Below are 20,883 nucleotides of genomic sequence, written 5' to 3'. Positions count from 1 at the left end.
GAATGTTCCAGCTCGCGGGTCATGTACTGCTACATTGTTCCCTCGCCAGTATAATCCACATGTATGCACACAAGGCATGCTGGGAACGGACTTCTGACATGCACTGTTTGGAGAGTCTATGGCAGACAGAAGGATGGGCAGGGGCTAATGCGGTGACAGGAAGTGCAAAAGGCAAAGTTATGGGATGAACTAAGTGTTCGCATCAGTTTAGGTTAGGACATTAGGTCGAGTTTGAAGATTGTTATGTAATAATGCACTTGCCTTTTCTGCCTGAATCATGAAAGTTTGCTTCGACGGGGAGAAATGTCTCTTTTTATTGTCTGTAATTAGATATGGACTCTGATTCCAACAGAAAGAGACAAAATGCAAGAGCGGAAATTATACCGGTAATGATTATTGTCATTATCAGTTGGTTAAGTCTATAAAATGTCTGATAATAAAAAAAAACTAGCAATCACAATCTCCAGAAGCCCAAAGTGGCATCTTCAAACTTCTTGTTTTGCAGTACCAGCTAAATATTAATTGTACAATCATTGTAAAATCATAGAAAACTAAGAATCCAGCAAATAATCACATTTGAGGAGCTTTTGGGAAATTTTTGCTTAAAAAAACATTACTCGAATGATCAATCCAGTATCAAAATTGCTGTTGATTCATTTTTTCGATCAGCAAATCGTTTCAGTGCTAATTCTGAGAAAACTTAGACTCAATATAGTCGAGTCTTTGTCTTTTTTGTCCATTTTGCAAAGAGATCACTATACGTGTCTCAAAATATTCATTATCAGATTGTCAGTTTGGGAAAGTTGCAGCTATCTGAAAGATGGTTTCAGATCAATCTGACATCTTCTTTACTGAGGCTCTTGGTCTGAGAGTAGCTTATAGGCTACATGTAGTTCCCTGAACAGTAGAGCTCTCTGAAAACTCTTTACAAAAATTAAAACTACTTTGTCAAAGTTAATCCATCAAATACAACTGAAACCTGCTTTCAGCAGTCAAAAAAATGTGAGTTCAGATTGTGACTGAGATATCAGATATAGTTAAACACTTAAAGCCAAAATCTTGTTTCAGAGGTTTAAAGTTGTTGACATCTAATATCAGGTTAATGTGTACACACCAACAAGAACCAACAGATCGTATCACTTTCTTATCTAGAACAGTGATAAGTTTTACACTAATCTATAACTTTAATATTTATTCTGCTGTGTGTTGTGTCTACATAACAACCCAATCAAGAAAATGTACTTTTTTAAGTGTCAGTCACATTCAGAGATGGATTTCTGTCACTCTCAGCAGCCAGATTTGCTTTTTAGAGAGTAAAATAATTCCAGCCAACGAGTAGTTGGAGGGCAGAGCGACTGCATGATTAGAAAGCCAGACGACGTTCACCAGCATCTGGCTGGCGGCTCGGTGTTAATTTTCCACCCCTGACTAAAACTGTTATGGAGCAGACGCTGAGGAGTTGTCACAGTGTTTAAATTTGCATTTGAAATTCATGTGATTGGAATATCAAGCTCTAAGTTATGTTAATTAAGTAGCAGGAATGTGAGGAGAGACACTCACCTCAGCTGGTGCTCTCGTAGGTTGGACAAGGCCTCCATGCCGTGGAGGTAAGAGTAGACGATCTCCAGGTCCTGAGGAAGAAGAGGAAAGCTGTTGTCAGACACGGGACCTTTTTGTTTCAAAGTAACATTGAAATGAATGTATGTCATTATGATGTAATGGTAGAAAACTGTTATCAATCCTCAACAGGGCTACAAATAAGAATGAACTCATTTTCTATCATTCCCTTGGATTTTTTTTTTATTATTTCATCTCTATAATATCTGATAATAGTTAAAAAATGTTCCCAGAGCTCAAGCTGATGTCTTTAGAGAATTTATTTGGTCTGACCACCAGTCCAAAAACCAAAAATATTCAATTTGAAATGACAAAAGCAGCAAATGCTCTCACTTGAACAGCTGAAACCTGTGAACATTTGGTGTTTTTCCTTAATAAATGATCATCAGAGTCGTTGAATAGCTTTCAGTCAATCAATTTATCACTTCAACAGCCGACTGTGTCCGCGAAAAGCATCAACAAAAGCACATTCAATCATTATGTATTCGCACCGACGCTCGCAATACTGATCTTTCATACTGCAGCGGACAAACCGGCTACTCATATAACAAAAAAAAAAAAACATTTTACAAGGACAGTGACACTGATTTGTGCGACTGAGCATTGGAATAGAAAGCAATAAAGCACCTCGCGGAGAAAAAAAAAATAAAATAAAGCAACTACACTGCACAACTATAAACTCCCCATTCAATTACTTCATCAAGTGACCCAGTGAGCGACTCTCGGATTGTTTGGCGTGAATCCAAGTCAGAGGTGAAACAAAGTGGCCCTCTCTGAGCACTGGCAGCCGACACAGCTACTCCACTGTCTATCGGTACACACTGGGGCACTGAATGTGTGTTTGTGTGTGTGTGTGTGTGGGGTGCAGTGCCGGTCGCAGCTACTGGGATGTCTTTGTCGGCGGCGACTGGAGGTAGATGTGGCGACAGCGTAGCGGACGGACAACAGAGACTCTGTGTTCGGACCCCCACCAGACACACGAACGCGGACGTGAAACCGCACAGAATGGCCACCCTGTTCTCGGGTTATGTTTCTGACTTGCAGTAATCATAAGCTTATTGAAAATTTTTATGAAATTTTGACCGCAAAAGCTAAATAACACTTTGTGCTGATTTGGCATCCTTCTGAAAGTCTGTCTCAGAAGAAGAAGAGGAGAGAGAGAGAGAGCCAGAATCTCTCCGGTGTTGAAAGCCTGTCTATGATTAGTTCAAGCTGATTTGAGAAATCATCCATAAAAAATAACACAAGTATATCACGAGAAAATTGATTTTTTTTTTTTTTTTAATGTTGTGCAAAAACAAACACAACTTATTTCTGATGTGATTTCAAATGTATGCATGTTTCCAATAAAAGACCTAAAGCCGGAGGCCAGTCAGAGTCCAAGTCTGACAGAAGTGATTATTATTAGTAGTGTTTTTTTTTTATGCAAATCAAACCTTACAAAAAGGATGAAACACAGCTGCACATGGGCCCGAGATTAACAAAATAAAAGAACATTCTAACAACCAGCCAGAAAATTAGAGAACCACAATGAAAACATGCCCAGCCTAAGGTTCAACTCGGATGTTCCTAATACAATCAACAAAAGTGAAAAAAGTAGCATACTGAATATTTAGCGACCGTGTAGTAAAGTCTGTACTCTTTACATATATGAATAAATAAACATGTAATACATAGATATATATACACAGATATTACTACAGACTATGATTTTATATCAAAATTGTCTTATAAAACTAGACGACTGGGTGTTGGTCTCTTAAAACTCTTAAAGCTTTTTTTTTTTCTTCCTCCGTTCGGCCGTTTGGCCTTGATGAAGTGGACACAGAAAGGAGACTCGTATTGTCCTGAGGGTTGCCAGGCCCTGTTACATCACACAATGATATCCTCACTAACCAGATCCTTATGTTCAAAGTGTCTGAGGTCAGTGAAACGCTGTGATGGGGAGCAGAGGCGATGTTCAGACGTCTCCTGACACCTACAGGCCAGACTGAGGAACTACAGCCTGCATTGACTTTTTTTGTACAAATGCACAATGACAACAGATGTGTTTTTTGCTCAACTGCAAATGAAAAATGAAGAATGTACTCTTCATTTTATGCAGGATAGAAAATTCAAATGTGTGGTCAGTGCATAATTATTTGAATATAAAGGTGGGAATTCAGATTTAAAGATAGTATGGTATGAATAGTGTAAGTGCAGCATACAAAACTTACAGCAGAAGTGTTTTCATGTAGTTTAGAGGTCCACTTCATTTACAAGTCTTTCTGGGTGCCAACTTTTGCATAACAGTGACATCAGTTCTTCCCATTTTAGTATTTTAATTAATACAATTCTCAGTGCTACACTAAATGCTTTCAAACCCACTGATGGCTTTCATTAATCTCAGTGAAAGACTTCAATTCTATTGCTGCATTTTTAACTGTAATGTGATTCTTGTGAGTAGGAGATATTATATGTTTACATTTATGAGAAAAGATCTATGTTAACTAATGACCATGTAGGTGGTTGGTCCTTTGTTGCATGTTATCCCTGTCTTTCTTCACATGTTTCCTATCATCCACTTCTGTGCTCTGCAATACAGGAAAAAAAAAAAAAAACACATTTTTAAAAGAACCTCAAGTTTTCATCTAAAATCTCATAAATCATAGATTTGATTTGGGATTTGTGCAGAGAATAAAAACAAAGGGCCGGAGTAGGAAGAGTGTCATTAAAAGCAGCGTTCACTGACCTACAACACACAGATCACTTGAGATTTTGTTGACTGTGGAAAGAAATGAACTTCTGTAACATCTAGTATCCAATGAATCCAGACAAACAAGGCACCACTAGGTGGCAGTCTTGCAGGTTTCTTTTTTTTTTTTTTCTCCCATTCCACAGTGACATCACAGTGAATAAAACAGCGCCACTCAAACGCAGCCTCACAGGGAGAAATATGCAAAACCATCAATTGTGGCTTCAGTCTCAAATATTTCAGATTGACTGTATGGAAAGAATGTAAAGGACACCATCTTTTCCACTCCCTAGGCCCTACATTTTCCGGTCTGATTTTCTTTCTTTTTCTCTTTCTGGTCTCCTTTTAGACCGAGCCAAACACAATCACCACAAAGTGCACAGACAGAAGATTTGCTAAGTTTTGTCTTGTAAGGATACATGAATGTTTTAGGGATACAGACGTGAGCATCGAACCCGAAGCGAGCTTTACGGTTTCAAAAAGAGGGCTGTGGCGCATTTCCCATGTGCAAACAAACAAAAGACCTTGCATGGACCTTAATTATTCTAACAGCTGATTTTTTTTATGCTTTAGCTTCCCCAGTACGGAGATCAAAAGAAGACAGTGTTTGATCTATGCTTTTAACATCACTTGGCCTGCTTTGTGTTCATTCACATCTTTAAAGCAGCACCAACAGTCTCTCTTCTAAGAGCTCGAGCTCACAGAGAAGACATAGGAAGGAAGGAGATCAGATCAGCGGTAGTGGGTAGCTGAAACTAGGACATGCTGATGAAGGCTGCATCCAGCCAAAATTCTGCTCATTGTCTGCGCTGCATAAAGACAAAGCTTGTTCTTTTTTTTTTTATAAACGACTGGCTTTTGTGGGTTTTGGGGTAGCTCAAACTCCCACACCATCTAATCCCTCCCCCTTCCTATTCCACACTAATCCTTCCAGGAATACAGGTGGTCCCCACCGGAGGAAAAACATACCGAGATGCTGTTCTTGATAAAACACATAGGGGATACTTCAAAGTTGTTTGCGCAAAAAAAACTACCCGTGGCATTCTTCACATACCGGTTACATACTGTCGATCTCACCTCTTTGTAAACTTCCCTCGGTCGTTTCCTTGATGCAACACAATGTGTCATTGCTTTACACCTTCATTTGTAAGACAGATGGTAGCAGAGCAATGCAGCCAAACGAGTGAAGGCATTTCCTCTTGAGGATACATATTAAACAATAGCAGGCCTTGTCTTCCCTCTTTGGGGCCCAACAACAACACACACACACACACACACACACATATATACACACACAGAGACCAAGGCGTCCTCCATTTCCCACCCATTATGTAAGGACCCAGAGGGAAAGGGTGCAGTGTCGGGCCCGGTGCCAGCCTGTTGAGTGGCAAAGCATTCAGTGGGCAAAGGGAGGTCAAGGAAGTTTAGATTCTTTTTTTTCTTGTCCTTCATTGTGTTCATTGAGACTTAGGAGAATATAAAAGAAGCAATGGCTGCAATGAAAACAAATACAGTTTCGCATGAAAAGTAACACAGTAACACAAGCGGACAGAGATTCTTTTGGGGTTGAAAAATCCAAACTGCGCATTGGAGCAGAGATGCTAATGCTTGGGATTAGCTTGGCTTGAATGTAAATAAAACAAACACTGACTGAATAAACCTTGTCTGACATGTAACATGATTATAAATCAAGGGATTCAAACACCAGAACACCCGGTTTTGGTTGTTGCCTAAACCAACCACTCCTACAAGACCAAAAAAAAAAAAAAAAGATGCAAATGCTGAACCGCAACACTGCTGCAGTCAATACTGTATTTTCAGTATTTGTTTCAGAGTAATCCTAAACTGTGGCTCAGAGAATGACCCTGCTTTTCTTATCTCCTTAACACCACAGTGTCTGTTTGCCAGATAGGGAAAAGCTTTCCTCTGGTCGGGGCCCTTTCACTGTGGCACAAATGGTCAATCCATTTATTCATCTGGCTCTGGCTGAGTACAGATAGCCGAGCTCTGCATGCATCTATCACACACTGTAGACAAACATCAAAGAAAAGGGCTCTAACCTTTTCAAAAAAAACACAATGGGGCAGTGTGGGAGAGGTAAACAAAGAGTCTCAGGTAGGTAGGTGAAGGACATCTCTGATGACCTAAGCAGACCCTGCATCTGATTCATATTCAGATGCTTATTTTTCCATGAAAGCATGATTCTAGTTTCAACTAAAAATCACACATGAATGATTTAAAATGTTACACAGAGTAGCGAACCGAAGGCGGTGATGTTTATATGTTTTATACGGTGTAGGGATGACTCATAAAACCCGACACATGACGGCTGCTCCGGTGATACACTGCCCTCACCGAGTCACCCCGCAGAGTAAATCAATGATCTTGTCTCCTTTGTTGACAACAAACCGTCCGCTCTTATCTAACCGCTGTCGAGGAAATCCTCCTATCAAGTAATCTCCATTACAGGTTTGTTACTTCTCTGGCCGAGCCGCGACACACGTTGTGACTTTCACCTGAGGTATTTAACATGGATGGAGGTGTTTCTTTTCTTCCGGAGCGGAAGTGAGCGTTGTAATGGTTCAAAAGGGGATTTTATGCTTTTTGCATTTAGTGATGTTTTTGTGGTTAAGGTGCAAGAATGTTCTGGTACATTTTGTGGCTTTGATAGCTTGATTATATTGCATGTTGTGATGATGTTTCAGGTGTTATAGTGTTTACGGTGTCACCCGGTGGAAGGAAACATCGCTCATCATTGAATCCAAAAAAAGTGACACAGGATATGATCTTTATTTTGCAACAACAACAACAACAACACATTTTAATAGAAGAATATATTTATCCTTCCTCGCCATCAACATCAACGGTTCCTTGATTTGAACTTTAGACTTTTGTTCGTGTTTTTGTCGTCCGTCCAAAACTTTTCACTGTATTATGTTACTCCTCCATCTCTCTCATACATTACACTTGCTGCTGTTTTGGCCCAGTCTGCCTGTGTGCCATTTGTCAGATGATGTAACGCAGTCTTGTTGTTTGTAGATGCAACTTAGGGAGAAATTAGGAGCACATGGCTTGATGATACAGAAGTCCCTGCTAACGTAAAGACGGCTGAATCGCTGCGTTCGCGACGGTGTTTGAAATCCTGGTTTTAATACAATTAATCTGCTTTTAATCTTCTTTTTACTTTGACGTTTTCAAAAAAACGCCCCTCTCTGATACATTTTTCTTTGTCTGCCGGCTCTAAATGAACAAACAGCTATTCTTAATGAGCTCACAGAAAAGGGAGTAGAACAGAGGAAGGCAGAATGAGAGAGAGAGAGAGAGAGAGAGAGAGAGAGAGAGAGAGAGAAACCAGGGTGGCCACCTGCTGTGAGGCATATGTACTTCTGATAGCACTGCCAGGCGACTTGTAAAGAACTTGTCTGAATGAGTTTTCACACTGAGTAACATCTCACGGGCGAATCGTGGAACTTGGCACACTGGAGATGGCTCCTTCTGTCCACGGTGGCAGTCGGAGGAGCGGTTCTGCGTCGGCGTGCAGCCCCGAAAATCTTGTGACCGTGCAGACTGTGCACACGGAGCGAACACGTCGACTGCACATGTGCAGCAGAAGCAAACAGGAATGTCGGTCTCCTCTACTGTATGTACTGTATTCCTCGTTAAGCTTTTCTTTTTTTTTTTCAAACTTTTTCTTATTGTTCAGCAACATACAGGAAGTCCTCGGCTGCGTTCAGAGTGAAAACAGCCCTGTGTGAAACAATACACGGGGGCTGCGTTGGTGTGGGAGTGTTGTTTAAAGCGCCGGTGAGACGATGAAATCCCACCCAGAGTGACAGATTATTGCATTTAAAGGCTGATCGGGGAAAAAACGGTTTGTAATCCTCACAGACTTGGATTTACCAACTCTGTGGAAAGTTATCACGCTGCAGCCCTGTTTACTAGCGGGCACATGTGGAACACTGAAGTATGAATGGAACTACGTGCTGCGTCCACAAGACCACAGATGTCCGCAGAACACGGAAAGCATGAATCGGCCTTCTGGGGGTTGTTGATTTAAAATCTGACAAACTATAAAAGCTCTGCACACTCTTCCTCATCAGCTACAAAAAAAAAAAAAAAAGCTTTCCTGATTGTGTAACTGCATGAGTGTGTAATAATGAAATTAAATATGACATTCAGACCGCAGCATCCACTGCTGCAGCATCCAGCTCGCAGGAGGCTGCGTCTTTCTACCCGTCTGCTCTTGTGACACCGTCCCCCCGTCTAAGATGCTTACGACCTTGATCCCCGGCAGTCAAAGAAGGAATCGCCGTTCTAATCGCGGCGCTTTGTGCAGGGGGAGGATTTGTTGTTGTTCTGTTTCGGAAAATAGCTGCGAAAAGCACAAATTAATCCCCCGCAACTTGGGAGCGAGGACGACCTAGTTTTATAACAATTGCTCACTTGTCACAGCGGGTTGAGCCTTTCACTCCGTACCTTCACCCTCTGAACTTTACTTTCAGGCCGTTTAAAGGCTGGAATCAAGTGACGAGGACGTGGTATGCAAAAAAAAAAACCACATCTCATTAGAGCTACAGAGGCATGACAAAATATATTCATGTTATAAGAGCAAAATTTGCATTTTCTATATTATTTTCTTTTTCAATGATTAGCAAAAATGAGACACTAATGCAGCTGAATTTTTCATTTTAAGAACTGCAGCACCAAAAAAATACATCAAATGTATTTATTTATTCATTCATTTTCGTGCAGCTCCACACCACGTCAGTATCCAGAGAATTCCTTTGAAGTTTTGACCTTTTCCAGATTTGCCTTTCTATGCCAACCGACCCTCGTTTAGTGATGAGTCGGTATTCCTGGATCTTGTTACCGTGACAGAGAAGGGGCCGTCTTGTGTGTCATCTTGTGTGGGTGAGGCTTGCATTCCTCAGATGACACTGGCTAGATAATGTCTCGGTGTCCACAACCGCTAACAGACACACACACACACGGACACACACATGAAGACTAAAGAGGTCACCTCAGCCGTGCCTCTAACCCACCACCCCCTACTGCTCGCTGACCTATGGAAGGTGCTGTATGGCATACCGAGAGGAGCCATCTGGGTCGACTGTTAGGACCTTGCATCTGGGGCATTTAAACTGACTCCCTTTTGCTTAATATTTCTTTATAGACACTGATTTTTTCAGCAGTTGAGTAGTGTCCTCCATCATGTAGAACTACAGATGGGTATTAATTGTCATCCGGTATTTGCAGTCATCACTATTACAGTTCACGTGAGAGCTCAAACGATTAGTCGCAAATTATAATATGCATGTTTCAGTATTTTGTGACATCTTATAGACCAAACAGTTAATCAGAAGATTAAAAGACTATGATAATAATTGTTAGTTGCAGCCTGAGGCCGCATCAGAGACTTGAATAACGATTTCAAGTGAGTGTTGGAGCATAATGAGGTGGACGGAGCGGCCGTACGAGGAAATAACAGCCTGTAGCTGTGTAACGAGGTAAACAGACCGCCGGGAGTCAGACAGCCAGTGTTGAAGGTTGGAAGGTCATGTTGCCTACGGTGCAGTATCTGCTAATGGCAATATATTGCACTATATTGTCTGCTCAGCACATACGCCACAGCATGTCTGTGTCAGTGTGCCAAGTGGGACTGAGGAGGACCACCACCACCCCCCCACACCCCCCCGAAGCAGCAGACAAAACAGCAGCGACGGCAGTTTATTCCAAAATGTGCACAACGTTCATCATACACCTCGGGGGGCAGCGGTATGATGCTCCAGTGGGTGCCACTGTGTGTATGTCTGTCTCTGTTTGTGTTAATATGTGCGTGTGTGCATTCCCCTTGCCTTTGTTTGTACATTCCCTGTGTTAACAGGGTGGCCGGCAGCTGTCCTTGAATCTCTATTGACAGAGAGTGTGGGATCTGCTGGGTATTTTTATCCATTAGCCCGTGTGAGAGAGCAGGTGGAGGCTTTGTGGGCTACAACAAGGTCACACGGTGACAAGCGGCGTTACGTCGCTATCTGTGGCTTTTCTGGCCGAACTTCGAGGTCTGAGTGGCTGTTTTACAAAGACGCGGCGTACGATGATTGCGACGGGCGTCACAGGGAGAACGTAGGAGGTTTTTGTTGTTTTTAAACAGGACATTCATTCCTTGGGGGAAAAAAAATGTATGCTGAAGTTCATCCTGGCAAAGTATAAGTGTAAATAAACCTAGAATTAAGTTGCTCACTGCAATTTTATATTGAAGGAGGGCATCAATAAACACAAAGTGTGGATCAAAAGAAAACTCTTCAAATATCCTTCATGTTCTGCCACCTAGACTACATTAAAACCATGTGCCCCCTGAATGAAGTTGGCACATACTACACAAAGCTAATTAGCGGTCTTATTAACATTAAGCACTTGGTGTTAACTCAACAGGTTAAGCTAGCAGAGCACATGGCCCTCTCTCTCTCTTCTTCCTCCTCCTTCGCTTCTGATGCTGATTTAAGCGCTGGACAAACAATTACACCTTCCACCTGTTCAGTGAAGCTTAAGAAGAAGAAGACGGGCCTCTTCTTTTGTCTACGAGAAGGCGTCTAATACGTCCAGTCATCAGCCGCTTTCGCTTTTACGCCGGCTCGCTGGCGTTTATTGAATAGAAATGAAACCTGGGAGTGATAGTTGGGTTGCTGGAGTGGCTGGTGGAGCGGAACAAGTAAGCAGTCACGGACGCAGTTTAAAAAGCACTTGGGGAGCTGCTGTTTATTTCCCACCATGGTCAGGCAGCTGGTGGACATGGTGACTGGCTGGAACAGGAATCAGGGAGGCATGTGAATGAGCTTAACAGCACCTACTTGAGCTGCCAGTATAAAACCCTCAAGAACTAAAATGCACTCAAGTCTCTTGAGGCATGCAAATTGGATGCACGCTGACCTGCAAAAGTAGCAGTTGTTACATGTTTTTTATTATTATTATTATTATGCAATAATGCAAGAAGATGTTCCAAACAATAATGTCACAGCAGTAAGAAAAATAAAGGCTAATGGCTAACTGACCTCTCCAACTCATCTGCTTTGATCAGTGCTGCAGCCAGCTAACACAGATGTTGGTTTGGAAGTGTACGCGCGTATGTGTGTCTTCAGCCGAGCACTTCCAAAAATAGATATTGTGCAGCCAAACCTCCAGCAACCTCTTCTAAAGATAAAAAAGAGTCAGCTTGGGTGTCATTGCGGTATGTCAAAATATATCTCCCCTTATTGCTGCAGCTTACTATCTTCCTCTGATAGCAGCATGATAGCAAACCGGCACAAGATAGTAAAAAAAAAAAAACAACTTTTTCAGGTGAAAAATGATGTGATGCATTATCTTTTTTTCTTTAATTGCTTTCAGCAAAACCAAATGAAAAAAAAGGCTGAAATATTCTTCATTCTAATATTTAGTTTCACAACAAATATCAACCGTCCGTGGGGATTCATTCCACTGATGTGACTGTTCAGAAACCACAGACAACAACCACGACTTCCACGTTATTTTCTATAAATGATAATGTGAAGAAACCTGCAAAATTCATGGAAAGGATCTATACTTAGACAGAAAAACACTCTTCACTCTTCATTTTTTTTCAGCCAGGCTGAAACCTTGGAGAGTGAAGAACTGCTCCAAGTTACAAGGTAAGAAAGGAAATAATTTATGAGCAAAATGAGGAAGGAGCTTGTGGTCAGCATTTGGGGAATAACTGCATAGTTCACCGTACACATGGAGAAATATCAGCACAGGTTTCATTTGTGCAAAAAGAAACTGAGTTAAGATGAGAAAGGAGAATTACAGATCCTGCAGTGAGTAGCGTCAAGGATACTGTTGCGCCTTAGGGCATAAAAACAAGCCACGTTGTCTATGATAAGTAAATATTATCTTTCCTGTATCAATCTAGTGCTCTTTCAGTTTTATCCATACAGCATTAGTCAGGCCACACTCATACAGACACTCATACAGATATCTAATTAGTGCTGAATGTTATCTGCTGACTCAGTCACACCCCTTCATACCAGAATATCGTCACGCATATGTCAAAGTTATCAGTAACATCGCAAGTTAAAATAAAGATCTGGGACTATACAAATAAAAGTGTATAACGAGGAAAGCCGAGTCAAACATCTGCTCGGTTACAAACGGTCTTGAACTGCACAGACTTGCAGCTTGAAGTGTTTTCAGCTGGTCAAATATTAGCAGTAATGCTAAATATTCTTCCAAAAACTATGCAGATTTGAGACACTTTTTTTTTGAGAACAACGGTCCGTATTAAAAATCAACACCGCACACACACAGAATCCTGAGATCCACCTTGAGGAAATGAAAAGATTAAAAAAGTTCTGCTATTACGTTTCCTCTCTCGACATATCCGTTTTCATATCCCTAAACAGAAAGACATCATGTTCAACCGTTTTCTCCAGCTGCTTTTAAGGTAACTAATGTGTTGTCAAGATTTCCTCTCTCTCTCTCTCTCTCTCTCTCTCTCTCTGCTTTCACACGGCCTCTTCTCAGACTTGATGAAAATGATATATTTAATCCTTCTGAGCTGAGTGAGAGATTTTAATACCGGGGACCGTCTTTATCACTGATGCAGACTCTTTGTAAAAGCAAACAACCTTCAGTCTGCAGCCTCTTCGTACAATTTGTGACCAAAGTGTTGCACCATAATAACCACCGCTCTGACCACAGACTCGTTCAGAGTCAACCGCTGTATCCTATAAAAAACAGCCTCAGCGCACACACACTGCTGCATCTGCTGTAGGTCTGCACAATTAATAACGTGTAATTGTGTGTTGGAGTCCGAGTTTAAAAAAGTGAAACAATAACTTGATGCAGAGTTTTTTTTCATCATGTTGAAGGACCACACATAACAGCTGCGTATGTGCTTTCCTGTGTTCTGTAGAACTGAAACAATTAGTCGATCAATCAAAAAAAATATACATCTAAAAATATCTTTGGGTTTTCGACTGTGACTTAAAGTTTGGGCTTTAGAAATAGCAATACTAAAAATATGATGTTTCATTATTTTCTGACATTATAAAGCAATTAACTGATTAATCAAGATAATAATCTGCAGATTAGATGGTAATGAAACATAATTGTTAGCTGCAGCTCTACTATTATGTAAGTCATGTTTTGCATAATCAATTTCAATTTTCAAATCGTTGAATTGTGGCGTAACAGCATCGGAATAGTCGTCCCTTTCAGTTAGATAAGAAACAGAAGATGTTTATTTCTACTGAATACTAATAATCATGATATCTTGGATGAAAACTAGACTTATTTAGTCATAAACATGTGGAGCGAACCACAACAATGGCTCAATGTGGATTCACCGGTGGACTCTGACCAATACTGGACACAAAGGGATCTCTCAGCTCTGTCATTGAACCTCATCGTAGCAGGTCCGTACCCGGGAACAAAGCCAACTGTCCGGCCAAATGAAACTCGCTCCATCTCGCTCAAACAAAGACCTCAAAGAGGTGCAGCGCAATCATCACAAAGTTACGCAACATCATATAAAGATCAATTCATGAGCTCAAAGCGAAAACAAGGAGGAAAAGGGTAGGGGTGGATAAAATGGAACCGGGGATGTGCTTTAATCTTCCTGGGGCGAATGGCTTTCCTGGTGGCCTAAATGATCCAAAAATGTTTGGTTCCAGCTTTCGCCCCCTCCCTCCCCTTTCTTCTGTCCAATTAACTTGACACAGATAGAAGCCAAAGACTGGAGGGGAGTTACTAATGAAAACCCCAGAGTTCCACAATGGGAGAAAAATAACACTGATTCCCAGCTCCGCCTGGGTTCAATACTTTGCTGTGACTGCATCCATTTGGTCCGTTTCCTAAACTGAAGAGCCATTAATCCCAAACGTCCCCCCTGGTGTATTTGAAATATTTATGGAATTCAATAATCAATCTTTTAAATCTCTGCTGCGTCTCCTATGGCCGTCCGCATAAAGTAATTCCAGCATTACAATGCTACTCTGGCTGCTGGTTGCTAGGGAACAACCAGAGAAACTCTTTCACTACTGCTTTCACACAAGCCAGATTTTCTCTTTTTGGGCCCCAAGGCCACAAACACTCCCTCGCTCACCAGAGGGACGGTGTTGTTTGTTGGTTAAGAAATCTCATGTAAAAAATCTCATGCTCTGATGTCTAAAGAGCATGAGTCTTGTTGGGTGTTGTTGGTGCATGTTAACAGAACTGCTGATGGTGACTATTCGTGTAATATTTTTTTGAATTGGTTGCTCTGTTTTCATTCAGAGTTTTTGAACCCAAACATGAGATACAAGAAAAAAAAGCCACAGATATCTTTAAGCGAATTACCTCAAATTACAAAAAAGGAATTACCTAACCTCACCAAATATGAAAGCTCAATCATATTTCATTACGGATCCAATACCTGCAATTAACATTTACAGGAAGTGTCAAATGGCACAAAAAAAAGAAATACTACCAGTTTAAAAAACAGAAGAGACTGCAGCTGAAATATTACTTTAATAAATATGACTTACAGATTTTAATCTGGCAATTTGGCGCACTAAAATTCCTAAATTAATTTTAATGCAACCTTGGCACCGAGAGTGGTCTCATGTTTGGAGTGTTTCCAGAGGGTCTCGGGGATGCAGGACTATCAGCACATGAACAGCATGTTCCCTCTGAGCTGGGAGCAAGCCAGCAGCATTGCCTTTGTTAGTAACTAGACAACATTGTCATCTATGCTCTTTCATGCTTTGCCATCACAATGGAGCGAGGTCTCACGCCTGTCAGTGTTAGGTGTGACTCCTCACCTTTTTTTTTTTTATCTCAAAGGGTGTGATTGTCACACTGTAAAACCTTCCATACAAAAGCAGACAATGCTGCTGTTGTTTCCAGAAGCCAGAAAAAAAAAAACCACTCACATTATCACTGGTTAATGTGAGATGATGACGTATCTGGTGTGGTGAGCCAGTTAAGGTAACAACAGCTACAAATAGATAGCGGTGCTGTGAGAGCTACTTAAGCATACAGGTTGTATGGCTGAGAATCATATGTAATCACTCTAATCTTAAACTATACAATATGAACTCCACTGTGAGAGATTCGTGCTAATGGGAGTGTCATTACTTAGTACACGACTTAAGTGAAAACATCCTTTTTAATTTCCTTGAGTTTCTTCTTTTGCACCGTATTGGAGCGCCCATGCAGCTTGCTTAGTCTTCAATGGAAGTTTCCTGTTTACAGAGTTGCATTATGATCCCACCCAAGGCCTTTCACTCCACTCAGACTAAAATAGGCCCCAGCACCAGACGGACGGGGATTTCAGGCTATATCCTGAGGATGTTTTACAAAAGAAACATGGTGAACCATGTTGGGCCATTGTGATGTTATTGGACTTCAGTCGCGAGTTAAAGTTTTCCCTTTCCTTTGCATTACTTAGGCTAGTCAAAGCAAACTAATGAATACTGCTAATTTCTATCCAGTTTATAATTCTATTTCCTTGGGATCTTATGGAGTTCAATGGTACATTTATTGCATTTTCTATTTTTTACATATGTATTTTTTATTGCGCTGTATGTTTTTTTTAATAAAAAGAAAGAACAAGCTTTGATATTAGCCTAAAACTGCTCTAAGATATGGTATTTGTCTCTGTGAATTGAAAAAGGCTCCATGAAATGATTATTGGTTCTCTTATTGCAATGACCGACCACCTTTTCATGTACTATTCCATAAAATTACGCCATATTGTAACCCATGTGGTATTTGGCAATAATGCAAGTCTTTGTTTAAGTCAGCTTGGCATGTCTACAACTGCAGTTGGTACGATTTAGCTAAAACTGCTATCCCAGTGCAGCGACGATATAATTGGTGTGATTTAAGTGTTTTTGACAAGCAGAAGCTGGTTGTAACAGGGAGTCATTGTGTTGGGTCCACACCACACTTGCTGGTGGATTCAAAGCACCCAAGCCTATATGGAAGCATGCATGAATGGCCTGCATCTTTCCCTCCAATTATAATCAAATACAGTCTTCATTTAGCCCAATAATAACACAGCCGCGGGCAGTCCGACCTACACAGGCGGGCAGTACGACAAAGCTGTCACATGAGAACACTGCCCCGATGTGAGTCGCATATTTCATGACACTCAGAAACCATTACTACAAGTACTTGCGGTGCATGTATAAATATACTCTAGGGCATGGCACTATGGACACAGTCGCATTGTAATCACAAATTAATCTTTTCAAGTGATATTTATGTTGGAAATTAGTCAAACTTTTCTCAACAAAGGCTTGTATATCTCAGTCAAGCTTACTTGTGAGATTCCATAAATGCTTGAGAGAAAACACAATTAGCTTATAAAACAAATATGTACCAGGAATAACAACCTATTCAAGACTTGTCGGGTCATTGTGATGGGCTTTAAACACTGTCTGCAAACTAATTATTTTTCCTGTACGAGGAGGATTTTAAGTAAATTACACAGTTCTGTGAGCGTCTGTGAGAGATTTTTTTAAAAAGTTGACATCTCAAATGATTCTTTATTATTCCACATTAGTAAAAACTTTCAGAACAGTCTTTATTTTAGGCCACTACACGCCCATTGTCCGTTCACACACTTTATGTGTAAGGGTGGGAAAATGTACAGCTTTGCCAGCATAGCTACATTCCTCTTCAACCTGAGCAGCGGTCTAATCAGCAAGGATGTTTGAACACACCTGTGTGGTTGTGCAAGACATTTATTTTTGTTTAAATACCAGTAAATACCATTGCAAATAATATGAGGACCCGTTACTGGTGAATTTAGCATTTGTCATGTACAAAGGAATCGTTTTCATTTGTTTTACATCACATATGTCCATTTTTCTTTCAAGCGGTAGAAATATCTACCCAGCATTGTCATCTTGAGTTTTCACTTCACACAAATGCAGCAACGGTGTACAACTATTAACTAAACTATTGACACAGCATCACATTAAAAGTATGTATGATGCAGTTGAGGTTTTACAGTAAATGAACTAGCAGGACAATCAGGGTTCTGTCATTTTGAACGATGTTGCACAACTCTTTTGTTACTGTGATTAATTCCTGCCCATTGTGTGGGGTTGTGTAGTTCTGAATGGAGTTCCTTTTCTCAACAATGTTTCCCCTCAGAGTCTAATGTACAGTCTTTTCCTGTGAGTGTTTGCTTACAAACAGAACAGTGAGGTTAACCATATTACTCAATCACATATAAGCAAACGCTGCTGCCTTAAGACGACTCTACGAGCATTAACCTCTCAAAAGAACTGCTAATAAAGCATTATGCAATCCTGTTTTTGATACTTGGTCTTTGCTCCGTCGAGGCTACATAACACATAAGGGGATCAGCGTACTAATCGAGGCAAGAATGATTAATGAAAAGAGTTTGGGCTCAGCAGGAATGCTTTAAGTGCGAAGGAAATATAGGGCCATATGGGAAAACGTCTGGCAGAGGATGGCTGTTTGAGGTCAACCGAGGCAAGTGTCAATTAGCCCGGTCGAGGTCGGAGGCGCCGGTGAGCTAATGCCGTTTAATAAATAATGCTCAGCTGTAACTGACGTTAAAGCATTTAGTGAAAAAAATATTACCAGAATGGTGCGAGAATTGCATACCACAGTGTCACCAGAATGAAATCAATGTCGACTGGGCTGCAAAGGGGAATGTTGCATCACAGCAATAAATGTGTTTCCACAAACTTGTCCCAGAGGTAAAATCCTAAAAATTCTGGGCTCACACAAGCTCTCCGGTTTGAGTAGGAGAGAGTCCTGATAATCTCAAGACTGGCACCCGAGCAACCTGGACTCGGAGAACGTTAGAAAGAGACTGTAATCTGTGGTTCAGTTCGAGCAAGCTAAGATAATTATCCCCCTTCTTCCCAAAAGCAGGAAGCAGGGAGAAGCTGTCAAACATTCCACTAAGAATCAGATTACGTCGAGGCCTTGGTAATGAACGGACATTTTCCTTGATGGGCAACGGAGGGACAGAGGACTGCGGAGTAGGAAACGTGACCAGCCACAGGTTAGACAAACCCTCAGGGACCAATTACAAAGATAAGGTTTCAACAAGACAGATATCGTACACCAATCCGCTCCACTGCACGCAGGAAGTGGAACAACAGTATTCCTAATCACGGATTTATAAATGGGGAAAACAATGCTGTGTGGGGTTGATTTTTTTCCCCTTGTTCTTGTTTTGCTTTATTTTTAGGCTGTTAGGCTGCGCTACAGTTTTCACTTTTTGACAACAGCATCCATTACCAGAAACAGCTGTTTTTGCTTATACTAGCATTGTAATGAATCACCCCCTTTTTTAGCTCACATGGCAAGTAATCACCTGCCTACAAGCACAGCTGTTAATAAACCACAGCTTGCATGAGGCATGACAGGCCACATTAGGATCAAAGGAAGATCCAGCAAACAGTGTTATGACTCAACAGAACAGCTTGACACTGACTAGAAGGACTTCACAAAAAAATATGTGAAATTAACCATTAGGTCAATGACGTCTCAGTTGAATAATAGTGTCACAGAAACGTTTTTCTCTTCACTTTTCCAATCGTCCGTCATCTCATGCTTTCACTTAAGTCCTCTAACCCTCTTGTACTCTGCAGTGCGTGTTTGTTTACACTGGAAAGGGCTGGACTTCCTTTGCACACGAACACACAATTGGCTGGTGGAAGGAGATTACCTTCATTACTCCCATTCAACTAGGTCAGAAAAAAAAGCAGTGAAATTGTGCTGTATACTTTACCCAGAAATTATCGAGATTATTATATTTCATCATCTAGAAAGAGATAATTATCGTCATCACCGCCCAGCATCATAAGAAAGGATCCAAGAGTGGCAAAAAGACATAGCGGGTTGCCAAGGCTACAATGCAGATAAAACAACAAGTAAAAACTGACTACTATACTGTGTGGACTGACTTAAATAGATCTGTGAATGCATCAAGCTCCTAAAATGCTTATTAGCAAGGAGAATCATAAAGAAAACATTTCAGAAAACTTTCAGTGCGGTGAGAGAAGCTGCAGGTGTCTCACTGTTGAATATTTGAAAGCTTTAACTTAAGCAGGTGAGCAATTCACTAGAGGCCTGGTGTTAATGACACTGGCTCCAGCTGCTGCGAACGGACAGACACATAGAGCCGTAATGCTAAATCGACTTGGTCGTGGTTTCACACCAGAGTAGCAGGATAGAGAGACACGAAGTGCCAGCGACTTTACTTACCACGCTGATTTTAAATCTCGTGTTCTGCCAACTACCAGGCCCTATAAGTAGGGAGTATGTGAGAGGAAATCTTGGAACTTGAACCTACACTAAATGTTCTAATTAAAATCTCCAAAAACAATAGCATTATATCTGTGTTTATATGCAGCGCTGCCAAAAAAACATGAGTCCTGATTTGAACAATGCAACAGCCACCATCTTTAAATACCATTGTTACAAATACTGTAAACAAGCGTGAGCTGCATGGTGAACCCGTATTCTGAGATTTAGATCTCTAATCACGCAAATTAATCAGCTCTCCATCTGATCCACGTCATGTCTGAGCGGTTCACCGAGAGAGGAGGGATTATACAGCAGATTATACACCCAAGTGAGCCGCTGGTGTGTGGGACTGAGGCTAAAAAAAAAAGCAGATTCACTGTAACTTTTCTGGTAGTTGTTTACATTTAATGACATTAGAACTGCTACCGCTAGAGAACTGACAGAATAATTTATGAGATCATCTTTAGCTTCAGTGTCTTTAAGTGTCGCTACAACGCAGGGATCTTGTCTGTCGGATTGAGAGATTGGTCTACTGTACTTTAAAAAAGTACCAAAATTTGTTTCATTTGTGCTGTCAATTTTCTCTGTAACGTAGATGTCACTTTTTCCGAATGTTGAAATTTCCAAAATCTCATTTAGGAATGAAGCTCTTAATGACACCCACAGCTAGTAGTTGTAATTCAATAGCAGTCATGTAAATATTGCACGTCAGGAATGGTTTATTCTCTAAGCTCTCCATGCAGCCAAGTGGGTCTCGGGCTAAGTTATGTAAAGATTGTGGTTGCTCAGTGGCATGAGGTCTATTGCCTTCTGCTGTGAAGGCCGATGGAATTTCTGGAGCCTTGACTCCAGAGTTGTTTTTCTTTGCTTTAAAAATATCTCCAGGAATGTGAACATAAGGAACTGAAACATGCCTTTGACATTATAATGTGTGATTCAGTCATAGCAAACGTACAGCATGACCCTGAAGGCAACATCCCAGTTCATCTGACGAGATAAAAGGGTCGCAGTGCGCCGAGCGTTGAAATTTCCAATCAGAGAGTCAGAATAGAGGGGCTGAGGGGTTCACTGTGCGCTACGGCTTCAGACCGATGCATGAAATCTGTGGAAACAGAAGGCGGAGTTTTTCTTTTGTAAGTTTTGCAAAGTAATACGAAAAAGAAAGGTGCAACCAAACAGATCAAAGCAACCACCGTATGAATGATATAACCTGGGGGGTAAGCCCTCGATATAACTGC

General features: G+C 41.0%; 1 protein-coding gene across 6 annotated transcripts in view; it reads right to left on the bottom strand.

Annotated features, from left to right (window-relative positions):
- The window catches only part of rapgef2b (Rap guanine nucleotide exchange factor 2b), a 111,903-nt gene that overhangs the window by 82,519 nt on the left and 8,501 nt on the right, over window positions 1–20,883 (bottom strand). For all 6 annotated transcript variants that reach the window (XM_044363153.1, XM_044363149.1, XM_044363152.1 and 3 more), the window contains exon 2: window positions 1,561–1,631. In XM_044363153.1, coding sequence (XP_044219088.1) covers window positions 1,561–1,631 — 71 coding nt within the window. The remainder of the gene's footprint in view (window positions 1–1,560; window positions 1,632–20,883) is intronic.

Source organism: Thunnus albacares, chromosome 10 (genome assembly GCF_914725855.1).
Source record: "Thunnus albacares chromosome 10, fThuAlb1.1, whole genome shotgun sequence".
NCBI lineage: Eukaryota > Metazoa > Chordata > Actinopteri > Scombriformes > Scombridae > Thunnus > Thunnus albacares.
This window is presented reverse-complemented; position numbering and strand designations above follow the sequence as displayed.